Genomic DNA, 18,725 nt, shown 5'->3' with positions numbered 1-18,725 from the left:
AATGTTTGTGTCAGTCAAGATCGCAAGTGGGTGCAGAATTCTCAATCCTTATGGCCTTACTGAGGTCACCCTAAGGATATTTTTGAGATTTTTAAGGGGATCGAAGCGTCATCTGCAACATCAGCCGACATTTGAAGACAAAAAAAGGAGGGGAACAAAAAAAAGCTCCACACCTGAAACCGAAGCCTTTTTTGTTTTGGCCTAATCCCCATCAGGTTTTCTTCAGGTACCCTGCTAAATACAATCATATACCATATAACCTACATGTACATTGATCAGGGGCTCTTGGTGATGCTCAAACCTTAAGCCGATTTTTTTCGTGGACTTTTCACTTTCCCCAATCTAACACCTGAGTACGTTTATAACCAATTATTATTTATGGAGAATTTTCAAATTTTGGAGACCCATGGTCAAGAAAAGCCCAAGAGTTGTTAGAAGAGGACTTTTTGAGAACTTTGTCCTTTGAAAAATATGGGTAAGCCCCATTTTGTTGGTATTTAATGCTCTTACAAGTACGAACGATATATGAATAATTATTACCTTTAATTAAAAGAGTTAAAAAATCATGGATTTATGATGTTTACTAGATGTGTTATGTGACAGGTAATTGTTTTGCTTTTGTTTTCATTCAGTGTGCATCTTTTTGTGTCCCACCCTTTCAATGAAATTCGTATTAAAGGTGATTTGATGACAAGTTTTCTGAAACTCAAGTAGAGAGTAAAGTCTGTCACGAGCCAATGTGGCCCATCAGGCCGGCGTTTATCTCCGGTTTCAGTAGCATGAAACGACTAAGAATAATTTCTACTCCCCCTGGATGGGATGCCAGTCCATCGCAGGTTACTCCCCAGCTCATGCCAGTACCCATTTATACTCCTGGGTGGAGAGAGGCAAGTGGGGGTGAAGTGGCTGGCCCAAGGACACAACATTTGACCAGCAGCTGGATTCGAACCCCTGACCCTCTGATCATGAGTCACAAACCCTAACCACTAGGCCACACTACCCTCTGAAACTGGAAAAACATGTAAAAGCTTTTCAGTAAGATAGAACAAAATTAAGCTAGCTAAAAAAACTCGGAGGAAACTCACAACTTGTTTGAATGGGCTAGAGTGTCACATTCATATTTTCCTCATAATTATTTTTTAGCACCTACACGTATTCCAACAAAAATATGGCTTTTATTATTAAAAGAAAGCACTGCAGTTCAGTTGTCAAAATACTGCCATGACAGAGGGTGAAATTACGATTGGACACTTATCTGATCATTTATCTATTATAGGTCCGACAAAAAGATGTGTGCTTTATAGTCAAACTTTGTTCTGCAAGTGCATGCGTGAATGAAGGAATTTTATACTCGGATTGTAATAGACCAAAATGGATTGAGCTGGTTGATTTTGTCCAAGCATTTTTTGGTTTAATTTCACCCTCTGACATGATTTGTATGTACTTTGCCCAGACGTTTGTGATAATGTACAATAAATGTGATATACATTGTACACACAAAAAATACCAGAAATGTCTGTGTGATCTTTGAGTTAGTCAATTGCAAAGCAGTAAGGGGGGGGGGGGCAAACAACTTCTTTTTTTCTTCTTTTTTATTTCATTGTAAATTTCAATTATTTTTTGGAACCCTTTAATGACAGTCTTCTATGCAGTGTAGTTTTTGTAATGCAATCCTTGGAAATGCAACTTTGTTTTCCATTTACTTGCCCTATTTTCAATTTCGTTTCGCCATTTTCAAGATATTTGTGTGCGTTTTTGGTTTTTATGCTAATGCAAATTTCCATATTCATGAGCAAAAGTGTGATGTCATTTCAGGCAGAAACTGGAATGTTACAGCTAAAGTTGCCAGAATTTCGGATATTTCACTGTCGTAAATTTTCTTTTCTTTGGCGATTTGTTGTGTCAGTACATGGCAGTAATTAGCCAAACTGTACTCAAAAATATTTTCGATAAGCAAATTTTTGGGTTCACACTTTGAACAAAAAAACCCTAAACTGAACAGTGTCTCATTTGCAAGGAAAACTGGAATGCTTGAAGAAGTCCACTTGTCAAAATTAACCCAAAAGGGATGTCAAATATTTTTCTTTTATTTAAGAGGAGCAGAAAGTTGCAAAAATATGTTCCTAAGAACAATTGACTTCATGGCCCCTTTAAATTTTAAGAGACAAGCTGGATGCCTGAGTTTTGAATCACTTATAGTTAAAGGAAATGTACAACATTTTGTTTTGCTGTAACTTTCAGAAATAAATGGATTTGGAGGAATAGCATGTTATAACAAATATTGTAACACTGCCTTGTTTCACGTTTTGGGTTCATAGATGCTGGAAAGACCAATAAAACCATGCTTCTTGAAGTCTGGTTCCCATTCCCCACTTAAGATGAAACGGCAATTTATAGACGTTGGGGATTATTAGGTCAGAGAACGGTCTAGCTGGCTTGTACCCCTTCACAGGTGTGTAATCAATTGCAAAGAAAATGCGAAATAACTAAATATGAAAATTTAGCAGCAGTTTTTGAAAAAAGGCCAGTTTTCTCTGACCAGCATTGGAAATAGATACGCAAATACTGCTTTACTTAAAAATGTCAGCACACCGGGAGCCATGCTTTTACGGGATGCTTTAGACTGTCATTCCCCAACAGTCCAGTAAAGAATTTCGTGATAATTTGATCATTTTGTTTTTTGATGTTTGCAAATGTTGTATCTTCCCTTTAATATGTTCCTATAGTCCATGGTATAGGTGTATGTGGTTTTGAGTTTGGATTATTGTCATTTCCGATGTTAATGGTTTCCTCTCCCATGGTCTTATGTACTATATTATTTCATCCTAGGACTTCTCACATGGACTTCCTCTACTACAGCATTTACCATTATATACACTTCATTATAGTGGGGCAGATTGGGAAACTATTTGGGGGAATTGTACCTTGGATGATACAATTACAGCATGGAATTCGGCACAGTCAGTATGTATTTGGTTATAGGGCCATCGCAGATTTGTCCTTTGAAAAAGTAAAGGTAGAATATAACAAGCAATTTAAAAAACAAATTCAATATGGCTGCCTTTGCTGGTTATTCTACCTATATTTTTTCAAAGGACAAATCTAGGATGGCCTATATAGCCAAATGTAATTCTCATGACATACTCTGACTGTGTGCAAAATTCCATGCTTGTATCATCAAAGGCACAATCCAATCACCTATCTGCCGTAACATAGTGTTTATTACTGAGGTCTTTTTTATATCACAGTGGCTACTTTGTGTGGTTTGCGCAGTGGAACATCCTATGGTTCAGCTAATTAGCTTGGTTCAGTTTTGTTACATTTTAGCCACAGCGCTGGCTGCGCACAGCTGCCATGCGGCCACTAAAGAAATACACAAATGAATCATTCATCTCAACTCGAGAGCCCGTTTCTCCTGTTTTCATCAGGAATAGGAAGCGTTTCTCAGGGAATTCGTGATCATGAAACTGCCTGGAGATTAAGTGGAGTGGTCTGAGTTGGGAAACAAGCGAAACCGTGTGCGTTTTTTTCTTAAAAGAAGAAAAACGTTTTCTCCAAACATGATAGAATAGGCCTACTAGGCGCTTCATAGTAAAAGTTTGACTCTTTCGCTGGTGCCTACAGATATTGGCACAGGTTAAGAATACGCAGATGACTGCCGGTTACCAGATAAAAGTTTTCCAGATTATAACTTCCTGGTTGCACTGTACTGTACTAGTACAGTGCATGTGTACGTGTGCGAAGTTAGTTCAGTTCACCGTCAGACACGAATGGAAACGCACGGCTATTTTGCAGTAAGACTCTAATGTCAGGATCTATTAATCGTGGTAAGTATGCATTCATTGGTAGTATTTTTGGAAGTATTTTTGTGCGAGTACATGTGCTAGTTGTCAGTATACCTCCATGGTATATGTATGGCCGTTTTGGCGTGGTCGATGTGCCGTGAGTGAGCGGCCGTGAGCGAACCCTCGTGATCGCGTCTAGTCTGCCGCGCACCCGCGGCCGTCCGTGCCTGCCACATTCGCCGTGATCATCGGTGCATTGTGCGTCTGTTTCTGTGTCCATTAAGCCATTTAACATTTTACGGACCGGAAACATTTTCACTTGAATGATATCATGATTAGTAAAATATTATTAACATAAGCAAAATACCGGTAAACAAGACGAAAGTGCTTGCTGCAAACCCCTTTTTTTGGAGGTTTGTTATGGTTTTCCAGATTAATAGATTTCAGCCCGAGGCGTTATCTGGTTATCAGCACTGTCTGTTCATGGAGCTATCCCTTTTATAAAATTATATCTCCATGGTCTGTTCAAGTACTTCCGATCATCCGATGCTGACCCCCATATGCCGATCTGGAAGTTAGACCAGCTAACTAGGCTTACTAGTAAAGTCTACTAAAACTTACTAGACGGTGTCTCTTGTGTGCTTGTTGGCAATGTTGTTGCTTTCGTTTTGTTGGTTGTAGTTAACATTGTTTTGTAGCCGCATCTTTTTAATTTTCATTTGTTGCAGCTGGATCATCATGCAGCAGTACTTCACACCTGCACGTGGATTTGCTTTAGCTGTGATTGTGGTCGCCCTGTTTATGAGCCAAGCCTGCCATGGAAACGTCGACGATGAAAACATGATGTGTTACAAGCCCCCACCTCCAACAAATTCAAGCACTGTAAGTCCCCAGTTCCTTTTTTGTCTCAGAACATGTTAAATTCAGGATCTTTACATTCTGTTCCTGAGTGAAATATTTTGTTTTGATTTAGATTATGACCAATTGGTGTACATGTACGACATTTTAATTGTGATCGAATGGTTTTGGAGAACAGTTTAGGAGCATTGGCATGATTGGAAAATTAATTTAAAAGTGTAAACAAGACAAAGACCAAAAACAAACCCCAAAACAAGTGGGCTGTTTTGAAATTACAATGTCAGTTTTCTTGATTAGTCTTCAAGCAGTCCTGTCATTGAATAAGCCATATTATGATTATTTATTTCTGGTACTAAAACCAAGGATTCCTCAAAAGCACCCTTATCACTGTAGCTCGCAAGCCTGGCAAAACCTGTAGAGAGGAAACAATGAGAAGAATTTACAGTTTTAGAGGTGGGAGGAAAACCCCAGAAGAATATTCTGGGGAAAACACACAGAATCAGGTAGGGACTGAAAACCCAAACCACATGTTGGCCCAGGTGGGATTCGAACCGGGGTCACAGCGGTGGAAGGTGAGGAAATTACCGCTACGCCAACCTGAAGTTGCATCTCAAACTTCTAAAAAATCCAAGTCTTTTAGCATACATGTTCAGGGTTTTCAAATTGCGTGAATTGTCTTAAAGGAATCATTAGTGTTTGGAGGAAAAAATTTTACTGTTGAGAGGACTGCACCCATGATCTGGTCAAGGCAGATTTATCTAGAACCCATCATCTGAATAAGGTAAATCATGTATGTACTCGTTGTCCTGCAAACTTGTACAAGATATTAAAACAAACATGCGCGAACAAGGAGACCTACACGTAATTTAGGAACGACAATGCCGGAAGTGAAAGGTCGTAAACGAAATTACCCATCTCTGTCCAAGTGCTTTTTCCTCATTTTACTTGAAGAGACAAACATGAGTGTTACTTGGGCCGGTTACAGTTAGAGATCATTCTGCCAATCATATCAGTAGAATTGGCTACCCAATGCAGCTGAGCCGCGCGAGGGTTCCGGAAGCTCGCCGCGTGACCTTATACTTTCTGGTTAAGTCTCAATTTGTGATAGAGGTTATTTTTTCCTTGAATAGGAGGACCACAAATTATTTGATGTTGAGGTGCACCTTCCTAACGCAGGTGATGTCCAAGTAACGCTACAGAATGTGGAGTTCAAGATCAATGGCACATGTGAGTTCAGTAGAAGTACATTGTAGGTAACATTGTAAAGCAAGTGTAAATTACAGAGTTAAAAGCATGGATCTAATCACTTTCTTACCCAAGTCCCAGACTACCGGGGACCTTGAGTGCAGAAAAACATGCAGAGCTGACAAAATTCCCCAAAATCTTTCATGATGTATTAAAGACAAGGTCCTCATCAGTATTTCACCAGCCAAGCTTACTGAGGTTTTAAAGGGAAAATACAACATTTGCAAACATCAAAAAATAAAACTAGCAAATCATTTTGAAATACCTTGCTGGACTGTTAGTGAATGACAGTGTAAAACATCCTGTAAAATCATGGCACCTGGTATACTGTCATTTTCAAGAAAAGTGGTATTTTTGTATCAATTTCCAACGCTGATCGGCCGATCAGCGTTGAAAAAAAACTGGCTTTTTTCCAAATACTGGCCCCAGTTGACCATCGCACTTGTTTGCAATCGATTACAAACCTATGAACGGGTACGAGCCAGCTAGACTGGTTCCCTGACCTTACAATTCCCCAATGTATGTAAACTGCTCTGTTTCTTCTTATATGGAGTCAGGGAACCAGACTACAGGAAAATGATTGTTTTTCTTGGTTTTTATGGCATTTTCGAACCCACAACCTCAAAAAAGTCAGTGTAACTATATTTGCTATATATATTTCCAACCCCCCAATTCCATCCATTTCTGAAAATTACAGTAAAAGCAAATGATGTATATTCCCTTTAAAGGAGACTTTTCTTCAACATTTTGCGCCTGAGAGTGAAGCTAATTGATTTCAATTTGAAGCCAAATGCTATCCGCTCACCGGCAAAGAAAGTACATTTGGGGGTGACCGAACGACGATCTTGCCTGACTGCAATATTTTTCCGCGAAGCGTGGCCACTGCGTGTACATATACATGTAGTACAAATTCCCTGGTGTACGCGCGTGCATCACACACAAGAAATGGTGTCCGCTAGTCAACCAGTGAAATGTACAGTGTTGTATGTGTCCCACCCATGGGACGTCGTTGCTAGGTAAAAGGGCGCCCTCTTTGTTGGCGCACGGAGCCCATGGGCTGGTGTCCATGTAGGTATACGTGTACCAGATGCTTCTTTTGACACAGTTGATTGATGTACATGTAGTACTAAAGGGGTGTTGGACTGGCTGTTTGAGGTGCCAGCCTGGGTTTTTTTGTACGGTAATTGCATTCAAATTAGTTCATGTACCGGGTATCTTTAAGTTTCGGAACACAGTATTGAGAGTCCCATTTCTGGACATACATATATATCATGTAAACCAATTTTACACTAAATTATATATTCATTGAAAAGACATACCCGTATATGGGCCTACATGCATTTAGGCCACAGTTGCAAGGGTTAAGGCAAATCAGTTGTGGAATCCATTAGTGAATAAATATCATTCAGAATATTCATACCTGAGACAGTTTACCCATTCCTATTGGCCCAGAGCCCTTCTCGTGGGTCAGTTTAAACTACTGGAGGAACACTGGGTGGTTTTAAACACTTCATTCCTACACTGCTGCGTTCTACGCCAAATGGTGCAGTGCACGCCGCATGCGCGCCAGTCTCCAAAAAAAGGAGATTTTTAGCATTAAGCATGCAAGGCACATACCATAGACATGGCAAGTGGCAAAAAAAGGTTGTTTCACAAAATATGAAGCCTGATCTAGACGCTGTGCAACTGCCGAGCCCAAACTTATTTGAAATAAGTGCAGTAATAGCTTGTACACAGCACTGCAGTTGCTCTAAATCCAAACTTAATAGTCGAAGCTGAATGCAACAGCGGAATAGAAATATTAATTAATGTGCCAATTTCGCTCCCGGTGATGCGGAAGCAAAAGAGGCTATTGTGAGCATGCACATTCCTAAAATGTTTGCCCCAACTTCGAATTGCATTCAGTTCGGCACGCCAATGGCACAGCCTTTAGAACAGTGCCGTGTGCCTGCGTGTGTCCCTGCTGGCGATAGCGCAGCAGCCCTGTTGCCCCAAAAGGTCGTTTGCCATGCCGAACTCAATTTGCCGAGCCAAATGGTTTTAAACACCGTGCTATCGCCGAGCTGAAGTTTAAAAGCGCCAAATTAATTGAGTTTGGCATGGCAGTAGCGTGGTGTCTGGGCCGGGCCTAACTTGAACTAAATCATTTGACTAACGTGAATTTCTGGCGTGTTTTGACTTTTTGAAAGTGGGAATAATTAGGCCTACTGGTATGTGCTTGGCTGGTACCGTACATGCACGTTTCAAACTGGATAGGAGCCTGGTCGGATAATGACCCTTGCCTTATGATCTGCTCGGGCCATTATCCACGTCCATGCAGGCTCCCAGCCGGTTTGAAATGTTTGTTTAAAACCAGCCAAGTGCATCTTATTCCCTTAGTACTCTTGTAATATGTAACTCTAATAAGTGAATACATGTATACTTTTTGCAGGTGCTGTGAGAATCTTTGTATCCTACACAATCGACGTCTACATGTTACTAGGCTCGTTTGTTGAGTGCACCTTCATGAATGGCAACATCTCAAGACACCGACCGTTTACTAGTCCCCTCTTGGTGTCCTGGCGACATACCAGGGGTATGTACACGTCCATGCCACTCTTTTATTGTTTCATTTGTTTCTCCCTCTCTAATTTGTTTTTTCTTCATTAGTGTGAAATTTGTGCTTCAAGTATTTGCAAACATAAAAAACTACCAAATTATTATGAAATAGACTGTATTTGAAAAATACATAGTCCAACGCATCCTGTGAAATCATGGCACCTGGTGTTGTAATTTTTCCAAGAAAATTGGAATTTTTGTATCAATTTTCTAATGATGGTTGGCCGACCATCATTGGAAAAAACTGACTTTTGTTTACCAAATACTGGCCCCAAATTACCAAATTTAGTTAGTCCATATTTTGTCGGTTACAAAATGGGTGGCTTTGCGTAAAGCACTCGTCTCTCACCACTGTGGCCCAGGTTCGAATCCTGGCCTGCCCGTACTAAAGAAAAAAGCCCGTACTGTGGTTGGGAATCAATTACGAGTTACTGTTTTGCAAAAGAACTGAACTTCTTCTTCTGTTGGGGTATGAGCAATATTCTTCTGGTGAGCTGGACGAGATTTGGCAACTAAATATGTACAATGTATGAAATATATACTAAAACAAATAAAACATGGTTTATTTCGGGTGGGTAGTCGATTTTAGCTCCCATCGGTATTGGAAGCTTCGCCTCGGAAAGCACAGTAGTCAACTATCAATATCTTGGGGGCTAATATCGACTATCCACCCTCAAACCATGTTATACAAAATGTACTTGTATAGTTTTGGCCTTATCACGCTGAAGGTGCATCTCAAAGTCCAAAGCTATCCAGTCCTAATAAGGCTGTTTGTATATCTCAGCATTGCACACTTTTAATAAGAAATGATGAAACTTTTGTTGAGTGATGAGTGTTTGATGATACAAGGATTTACTGTAATTTATCTTTCCCTGGACAGATGATCCGTCGCGCATATTATCAGATATCAGAACCAACTTCACAGTGGATAACATTGCTGCATCAGAGGGCCGGCTCCGGTTGGACTGCCAAATCAAGTTTACTGAAGAAACTGGTTTACTTGCTGGTCCTCTTGTTAGCTCTGAAGTAACAATGGAACTTAAAGGTACATTTGCCTGTAGACGCCAGAATCTCAGTGTCAAAACCAGAATTGTAGCGTCGGAAAAAGATCCTTGATTTAGGTACTCAGTGTTGAAGGCAAAACGTCATCGTAGAAAAAATAGAATCTAATTTTCAATAAAAGCTAGAACCAACATTTTAGTATAAGGAACCAGAATATTGGTGTGGGAACCAAAACCCCTGAACTGGAACTAGAACCCATTGTAAAAAAATACAAACTCATTTTAGGTAGGAATCAAAACTTAAGTAGGAAGGAATCATTGCTTCGGTATAGGAACCAGAACCTCAGTGAGGCTAGTGTAACTACAATCTCGGTGTAGGAACCTTAAACATCTAGAAACATTCCTACACTAAATACCATCATCAGTCAACGTTAAGGTAGGAACCTGAATCACAATGTTGAAACTATGTGTAGAACCTCAGTGTAGGACATGCAGGATTTAGAACTGCATTGTTACATGTGTTAGAACCAAAACGGCAATGGACGAGCAAACACTTTGGTGTTTCAACAGGAACCTCAATTAGAAACCAAAGTGTCACCGTAGGAACCATAATGTCAATTTCTATACCAGAACCTAAAACATTGATGAAAGCTTGTACTCGAACTTGAGTGTGGGAACCAGAATATTTGTGTGGGAACCAGAACCCCAGTGATTTAGGAGCTAGAACCTCATTGTAAAAAAAAAACCCTCATTGTAATCAAAACTAAACCTCATTGTAGGAATCAGTGATTCGGTGTAAGGAACCAGAACCTCAGTGAGGCTAGTACATGTACATGTACATATCAACCTCTGTGTAAGAACATGAAAGTGTAGGAATCAGAACCTCAAGGTACACGTAGCAATCAGAACCCGTGGTGAACCAGATCCTTAACGAAAGAAACTACAACCTACAATAAGGAACCAAAATTGCAGTGTAGAAACTAGAACCTCAGGATACCGGTATATTATGACCAGAACTTCAACGTGAAAGCAGAAACCTTGATAAAGGAGCGAAAACTTTTGGTGCTGGAACAAGAACCTTAATGTAGACACCAAAGTCTCACTGTGGGAACCACAAAATCAGTGTAGGAACCAGAACCTCAGGCTAGGAACCATCAAGGAGGAACAAAAATCTGATGTTGGGAAACAGAACCTCAGTAAAATAATTAATTCTTCTAATAATTCAAGTGTTTGTATTCAAAAGGAAATTACCCTTCTGCTAGACCAATTTTTAGCGGTAAAGGCCTCACAAAGTGTTTTATTTGCAATGCACTCATCTCGCCAAATATGATTGTAAAATCTTTTCGCATTTGTCTTTTTAATCCGGGAAAGGTTGTCCTCATGCGAGGTACGGTGTGGACTGTGACCACCGGTGTTCATGCGCTCCTGGCATAGAGTGCCACCCTTTCACTGGTCAGTGCCTCTGCCCAAAAGGACTACAGGGAAGATCCTGCAGCAAAGGTGGGTATTCACTATAGACCTGTCGTCGTCATTGATATTCAGTTGCGCAGAAAATCATATTTTAATGCTGGAAATTAAAGCCCGGGAATGAGTCAGACAGCTACCGGTACACTCGTCCCTATGGCATTCAAGCAGTCTGTTACCATTATTGATACTTTTACCATAAGCCATTAATTCTGTGGTGTGCGACGCTGACATTGTCAGTACATTTGTCATAAGAATTTTTAATTACTCCATCATGTTTACGTCAAAAAAATTCATAGTCCACAAGTTCCCTATTGAGACATAGCTAAAAAGCATCGTGAGTGCCCCTTTATAACCCTGGTTGAACCTTTGACCCAATATATATATCTGAGGCAAAGATCAGAACCAGGCCAACTCCCATGGGATTTGTATTGTCACATGTAGTATTGTAATTATATTGTATTCTTATTAGTGTAGTGTAGCTGTAGCTGCTGTTATCACAAGGTCATCAATCATCCTGTCACTAGGCCAAGCCTTGATAGAGGGGGTCTTCATCCTTTTTGGGTGTTGTACCGAGGGGATGGCCAGGCAAAAACCAAGGAGATAAAACTCGAACATTTTTCGGCACGGGTACTGACCAAATACAGAGTAATCTGCAGTTCTGGTGATGGTATTTTTCTGAACTACCCTGCAGGTTGTGGTAAGGCTACCCTTGGGATCAAGCCTTACCTTTTGAGCCTTTTGAATAATCTTCCACTTAATGTTAGGAATGCTGCTACATTGTAGCCTTGGTGTTTTTAATTCAGTGCTGAAGACTCACCCACTTGCGACGCCGCTTGGCATTTCGCAATGTTTTTATTTTGAGTTACAAGCACATCGAGTTGCCGGCGAGTTTTATTTCATTATACAGCAAACGTTAAACAAAAAGTAAAACAACAAATGGTAGATTTATTGTGGCGATATTTATTGTGGCAATATTTTCGATATCGTTCTTCAATATTGAAAACTTCGATATTTCAATATGATTAAGAAATTGTTATCAGCGATATCGATATCAAAATAAATCGAATAATCGAGTTATATTGATACATTGACGGTCCTTAAAGTAATTTTTTTTTCATCATTTGCAAGATATCTTTTAAGTCACGACAATCAGCAGTTTGAAGTTGGCACTTGACTCTTTTGCACTGTTCTTCTGCACAGTTGATCCAATGCTGGTGTTTGAAGGCCCTTCTACCGTATTTGTGCGCTACGGAGAGTCTGTAACCCTGACATGCGCTGCATACGGGATGGTGCCGTCACTGTGGTTTTGGGATCAGGATAGGCACAAGTTGGAAGTAACAAGTCACACAGAAGATGTGCCTTATCACCCAAGGTTAGTCGGATTTAGACTTTTAAATTATTCTTTTTCTGTCACAATTCCTCTTTTAAATAAAACAACACTATACCGTACATATGAGTCAATTTGTTAACAATAATAATAATAATACCGAAGTCTTATATAGCGCACGTATCTACCAACAATTAGGTACTCAAGGCACTGGAAATTATGTCTATTATTAGAGACAGGTAAATGAAGTACATGAGAAATATGAGAACCATTATGTAGCACCCGGTAGTACAAGGTGCTGCGGTGCATTAAGCAGCCACTGTCAGAAACACCGGGGCAAACCCCTTCTCTTAGCGATAAGTGTTACTGGGTTCTTTAATGTGCATTACACAACACACGGGACCTATGGCTTCACGTCCCATCCGAAGGACGAAGCAATAATGGTAAAGCGCCTTGCTCAGGAGCGCAAGCACCATGTTCCCACGATCAGGATTCGAACCCATGTACCACGGCACACGAGTCGAACACCATAACCATTGGACCACAGCACCCCAGTACATGTATGTCCGGTAATGAAACCACCTTTTGCTGAACATTGAAATTCTAAATTGTGGGGCTGTACATGTTCATGTGTGGCATGGAATTTGCCTGTGGTTTTCCAAAAGTAGATCCGAAAGGAAAGGAACAAAGTTAAAAATGCCTGTCCGGAGAGGGGTGGACTGGCCGCCTGTAGTTTTTTTGGCAAGTTGCCTTTAATTTATTAATCAGATACAGGTAATTATGCTACAGTGGGCTTATGAGTCCTGGTCCAAAATCCTGGTATGATGGAAAAAATACCTGGCTTGTATAAAGCAAAATCCCCACATGAAATAAATGATATTGTATAAATTGGTTTTTCCCACGTCACAGAAAAAGGAAAAAAAAGACTCTTCTTCACCCTCCCTATATAGTCCAGTGCACAATTTTGTCACATATCCACTGGACTAATAGTAAAAGTAATTCAATTTTAGCCATACCCAACTCCTTCAGCCAAATTTCATGGACATGTTTTAGGGCTGTCTATTTTGGAATAATTAAGTGCGTATGCTTGATTACTTGAAACTGCGTTAAATTGAATATTCGGATGTAAGTAACTGCCAGCTGCAATTGCGAGCCGTGCCGGTCGAAATGCAGAGCCAACCTCGTTTCCATGGGTATGATCTTGCTGCGCCATGTTGTTTCCCATCATGCCTTGCGCGATCTTAACCCCTGGAATTGTCTCATTGAAATGTGTCAAATAGTGGCACATTCAAATTAGGACTGCAGTCGATGTATCTAATGCATGACGCCATGTTTGAAATGTTCAAAGTTGGTTTTTTGAAGAACCAATCCTTTCAAACATAAGGTTTACACATTGCGTTATTTAGCAAGAATTTGTATTAAATGTACGTACCGCTTTCGTCCCTTTAACAACCGAAGATACAGGTTCTTTTTGGCAAAAAATGAGGCTACCATAATCCATATCGTACAGGCATCGCGCAGTTTTGAAAAAAATATAATGTTTGTACGTGATGTGATGTGCGTAGCGCGTGAACGCCCTACATGTATAGGGCATGCAATCTTTGAAATGCGCGCGCAGTACGCTCTGAATAGCTGGTCTACGTTGTTTACGTGTTAATCACAGCCAGGGGTTAGTGAAGGAATACGCAAGTGCCCATGGAGTCAAGGCTGACGCAGAGCATGCCAGTTAAACTTTGTGTGCGGCGATCAACATGGTCCTCTAGAGTGTTTTGCAGTAAGCATTTTATAGGGCCTAAATGTCAACATGGTCAAGGGCTTAAACCTGCTAAATTTAAAGGATAGGAACGGTGAATCGCAGTTGATCCAAAAAATGTACCGTCGACAAAAAAAGGTGGCACCTGACAATAATGCACCGGAATCTTACAATAAACATGCACATTTGTTTTGGTTTTTGAATATTCAAACCGGCAAGAAGCTAATCGGATTTTCGATTGATGATCAAATATTCACATTCGGATATTCGGATATATTTGGGACAGTACAGCCCTTAGCTGTTACGTAAAGAAAGTTTCTCAGTGCAGAAAACATTTGCATCCACATTAATTTCTGATTTGCTGATAGTTTGTTATATAAAATCAAAATTTGTATCTTTAATTGAACCCATTAACAACACTAATTTCATCAGCACAAATGTTGCTTTATCGTTTACTTGGAAGATAAAAAACATTGTATTCTTTATCCTTATATTGCTAAATGACACCTTATTCATTTATTCTTATTTGATAGCTAGATTCATTTATGATGATTCATATTTTTGTATGAAGTAGTTCAAATAATTTGTACTTTATTGTAAATCTTTACAATTCAGCCTTTGGGCTGCGACAAATCGATAATGAAACCCTCGAATTGAATTGGTTTGTAGTAAAAAAACTTAAGGTAACCAACTTTGCACAACTTTATATTTGAGGCGTTCGGGCAAAATGAGACAGAACTCAGCAGAGGTCAAAATGAGGAGTTTGAGAAAAGAGAATAAAGTTCTCCTTCATATTGTTTGTTGCACTTCAATCGGACATTCCATTGACAAGTTATGGCTGTTTAAAGTTTGCATTTATCAACATGTCCAAAAGTAAAAACTATTAGAAAAAAGGCCTTTTAATACTAGACTTTTTGACCCCTTAGAAACACTTTTATTCCTCAATTTGTATACTATTTCCTTATTCTGTATGTACGGTACTGTACATATGGAGACATCATCAGTCATCACCGGTACCAAACATCAATAATTGAAACTCAAAAACAAAATCACCCCCATTAAATTTATTGCGGTTTCCTGCCCAAAATACAAGGACTTCCTGTGCCCAATTCCGTCTATGTTGCCAGAACGTCTTACATACCGGAAGTTGCTTTTAAACAATATTTTCTTAGCAGCTAGTGTGTGTTGATATAATACATGTGTTCTGAAAAGAACCAGAGGTATACATGTACATGTAAACTGAGTTTATACATGTACCTCTGGTTCTTTTCAGAACCATTCTCTTAGTTGAGAAATTATTCGCACATGGTGTTTCCGCTAACCTTTCATTATTTAGTATCTCCACCATGCAAAGCCTCAAATCTTACTAATACATGTGTTGACAGATTCAGGCCTGTAACCTGCACAGGGTCTGTGCAGAGGGTTCCCGCTACAGCCAAGGGAACACCTTGAAAATGAGTTTCCAATTTGTCAGTCTGGACTTTGGAAAAACCGAGGGGAATGGGGGGGGGGGGGATATAATAAGGGAAAATTCACCGAATTTGGCAGTGAACCAAAAGGGAAGGAATTGGCCAGTTTGGCGCGTGTCAACCATCATGTGCTTTGTCCAAGTTGTCCTATTGACATGACTGCCTACAACATGTACATGGATGTACGTGAACTATATACACCCCGAGGACAGACAGACAACGGGAGAACAACAGATTCTTTGTTGTCCTCGAGAGTTCATCTTTTGTTGAAATCGGTCCTCGGTCATGCGTTGTGCTTACTCTATTGGAGACAAAGGAAAAGACAAAGCATTGTCCTCGAGAGTATAGTAAAACGCGACTGCGTGGTTATGCAGTGTGAATGTTACACACCAGACAATAACAATTACATGTAGCTGTGCTACGTACACTACTTCTTGTTTTTCCAACAACCTAAAGCGAAAATATTTCTCATGGAATTTTGGGAATTGCTCAGGGAAATATCAAGAAAAAGTCAATGAATTTTGTTTTCATAAATTGCTGGGAACCCAAATTTCTCAAATAGTGGTACATGTAGAAGAGTCTTTGTGTTAAAGCGAAAATATTTCTCATGGAATTTTGGGAATTGCTCAGGGAAACATCAAGAAAACTCAGTGAATTTTGTTCTCATAAATTGCTGGGAACCCAAATTTCTCAAATAGTACATGAACTGGTAGAAGAGTCTGTTGTTTATTTTGCAGCGTTGTGCCGGATGTGGGTTCAGGAAATTGTCTATAGAAAAAAGACTTGGCCGGATAAGGATATAACAATAATGCATAAGCCGGTTACATGCTTATGATGTGAAAAACAAACAAATGACCCTTTGTTGAAAATTTAATACCCTTTTCAACTTCACACGTATCAGAATCACTATCAGTGATGGAACAAAATAACAGAGTTTTAGGCTTTAGATATCTTGGTACATAACTCCAACATTACATGTACAAGAAGGTTTCATAAATTCTTTTTCTACGATACCGGTACATGTTGCAGGCTAAGTCTTTTTGATAACATTCATTTGAAATTGAAAATTATGATATTGAAACCAATTCCATTCGCTCCACTGTTTGGATAACATTTAATTTTTACATCCTTGTTGACAAAAACAACACACTTGGAAAGTGTGGTGATATTGTGGGCAAATTTCCCAACCATGCAGCCAAACAAAATAATGATAGTAACACATACTTGTCAGATAACAGCTTAGCAACTTACCGTAGATGTGAAAAATAAATGGCATGCGCAGGACGTTTTAAAAACTCATCCAAAATAAGGCATCTTTAATTGCACTTTGTATGATCTTTGCTTCCACTTGACCGACAATTTTAGATTTGAACAATCTTTTATGAGGATTGTAACACGGTTCAAATCCAGCTGCTGGCCATATGTTGTGTCCTTTGGCAAGCCACTTCACTCCAAGTTGCTCCAAGTTGCTGGGGAGTAACTTGCGATGGACCGGCATCCTATCCAGAGGGAAATAGATATTCTCAGTCGTTTCATGCAAGGAAACTGAAGATAAACGCCAGCCGGAAGGGCCATAGAACATGTGTATTTGCTCATGATAGACTTAAATTTACTTTTACTTTTGTTTTCTCTCTTTTCTTGTTCAAAGCACTCCTTTTTTTTTCCAAAATGTATTCATGTTCCAATTTTTTTCAGCATAAGAAAGTGACAAGGTAAACATTGTTGAGGATATTTAGAATAGTTGGGACTGTCCCTATGTCACTTTCCCAAACACTATTGCATCTAACTAAATGCCTGAAAGTTCAAGTACAACTGCAGTCTATGCCCGGACTACAATATTTGTGTTCAAGGACACACAATCGCTTGTACAGCTCAACGCTGTTATTTGGCACGTACCAGCACTGGTATGGCCTATTGAGGAAAGTTCCCACCGAAAAAGAAAAATACCGAGCTGTTCATGCATGCAAAAATGTACAATTGCTCAGGGAAGAAGTCTTTGTGGCCATTTGTATTTTTCCAAGTCCCCCAGGGTGCTTGCATTCCACCAGTGGAATGCAGCCCCATTTTGTTACCCCGTACGCTTGTATCACTTTGTGATGTGGATGTATATGTATGAATGCTATTTAATAACATCGAAAAGCCTTTCTGTGTGAATAAGCCATTTCGGAGTTACAAAAATGTACTACTGCACGTACGCACATCAGATTCAACGATTTAACGGAAGATAAACAAAGCAGATAAATGCACACAAGTCTGTGGGGGACGTGGTAATCGAATCCACATTTTGCAATTTTGTTCTAGTATTAAAAACAGAAGATGGAAATTTTTGTTCGCACAAAAGTTGGAGCACACAAAACAACGTAAACCATGGTGCCGTTGAAAACAATCAACATTTTGCATCTACTTCAAAATAAGAACTTTTCTTTAATTTCGTTGGTACCCCGCTATGACTTTGCATGCGTGTGGCGAACTGTTTATCCCCCGACCCTAATCGTTGTCATGGGATGTGCACATGCACAGTGGTACATTTTTGTAACTCCGAAATGGCTTATTGTCGTCAATGAATTACAAATATATGTGTTGTCAACACCCTGAGGAGGGATATGGGTGTGGCCGATCACATCAGAGATTACGACACGGAAGATCTGCCACCCAGAAAGACCTCGGCTGAGGCCACCATGATTGACTGATTCAGTCGCATAACCAGGGTTTTGTTTGCCCATTGCAAAATATAATTTTTGCCCCAGCAAATTTGCCGGCAGAGCCTTCGGATATTTTTTGCCTGCCAAAGGAAAAAAGCTGATATAATCATGGAGGCTATTTGACAATACCTAGGTGATGCTAATCATTGCAAGCACGTTTGCCGACGGCCACAATATTTTGCAGAGCAGGAGAATTTAGCCGAGAAAAACAACTCGGGGAAGCTACAAGCCCAATTTTGCATAATTTATAATCCATTTTTGCCGTCCCGAGTTTGCTCTGCAGCATCCCAATTTTGCTTTGAAAATCGGTAGCCTGTTGCAGTCTGCACTCCATTGGTTACACCTTGGGATTGATTGACAAACAGACAGATGGCCAATATGATTGACAATAATCGAAGACATATCACATAAATGGATTGCCAACAGCACACAATGGATTCTCAAAATCCAAAAATGAATTAACAACATCATTTAATAAACTGAGGACATCAAATAATGGGATACCATTATGGATTGTGAT

General features: G+C 39.8%; 1 protein-coding gene across 1 annotated transcript in view; it reads left to right on the top strand.

Moving 5' to 3' along the window:
* The first annotated feature begins 3,735 nt into the window (after positions 1–3,735).
* LOC119720764 overlaps positions 3,736–18,725 on the top strand; it is a 30,274-nt gene continuing 15,284 nt past the window's right edge. Inside the window, exons 1-7 of the mRNA XM_038190598.1 lie at positions 3,736–3,827; positions 4,514–4,667; positions 5,774–5,870; positions 8,320–8,463; positions 9,367–9,531; positions 10,859–10,987; positions 12,155–12,326. Coding sequence (XP_038046526.1) covers positions 4,524–4,667; positions 5,774–5,870; positions 8,320–8,463; positions 9,367–9,531; positions 10,859–10,987; positions 12,155–12,326 — 851 coding nt within the window. The 5' untranslated portion in view covers positions 3,736–3,827; positions 4,514–4,523. The remainder of the gene's footprint in view (positions 3,828–4,513; positions 4,668–5,773; positions 5,871–8,319; positions 8,464–9,366; positions 9,532–10,858; positions 10,988–12,154; positions 12,327–18,725) is intronic.

The sequence above is a fragment of the Patiria miniata genome, unplaced genomic scaffold, assembly GCF_015706575.1.
Source record: "Patiria miniata isolate m_02_andy unplaced genomic scaffold, ASM1570657v1 HiC_scaffold_9, whole genome shotgun sequence".
Classification (NCBI taxonomy): domain Eukaryota; kingdom Metazoa; phylum Echinodermata; class Asteroidea; order Valvatida; family Asterinidae; genus Patiria; species Patiria miniata.
The sequence above is the reverse complement of the archived record's forward strand: the minus strand, read 5'-3'. Positions and strand labels throughout refer to the sequence as shown.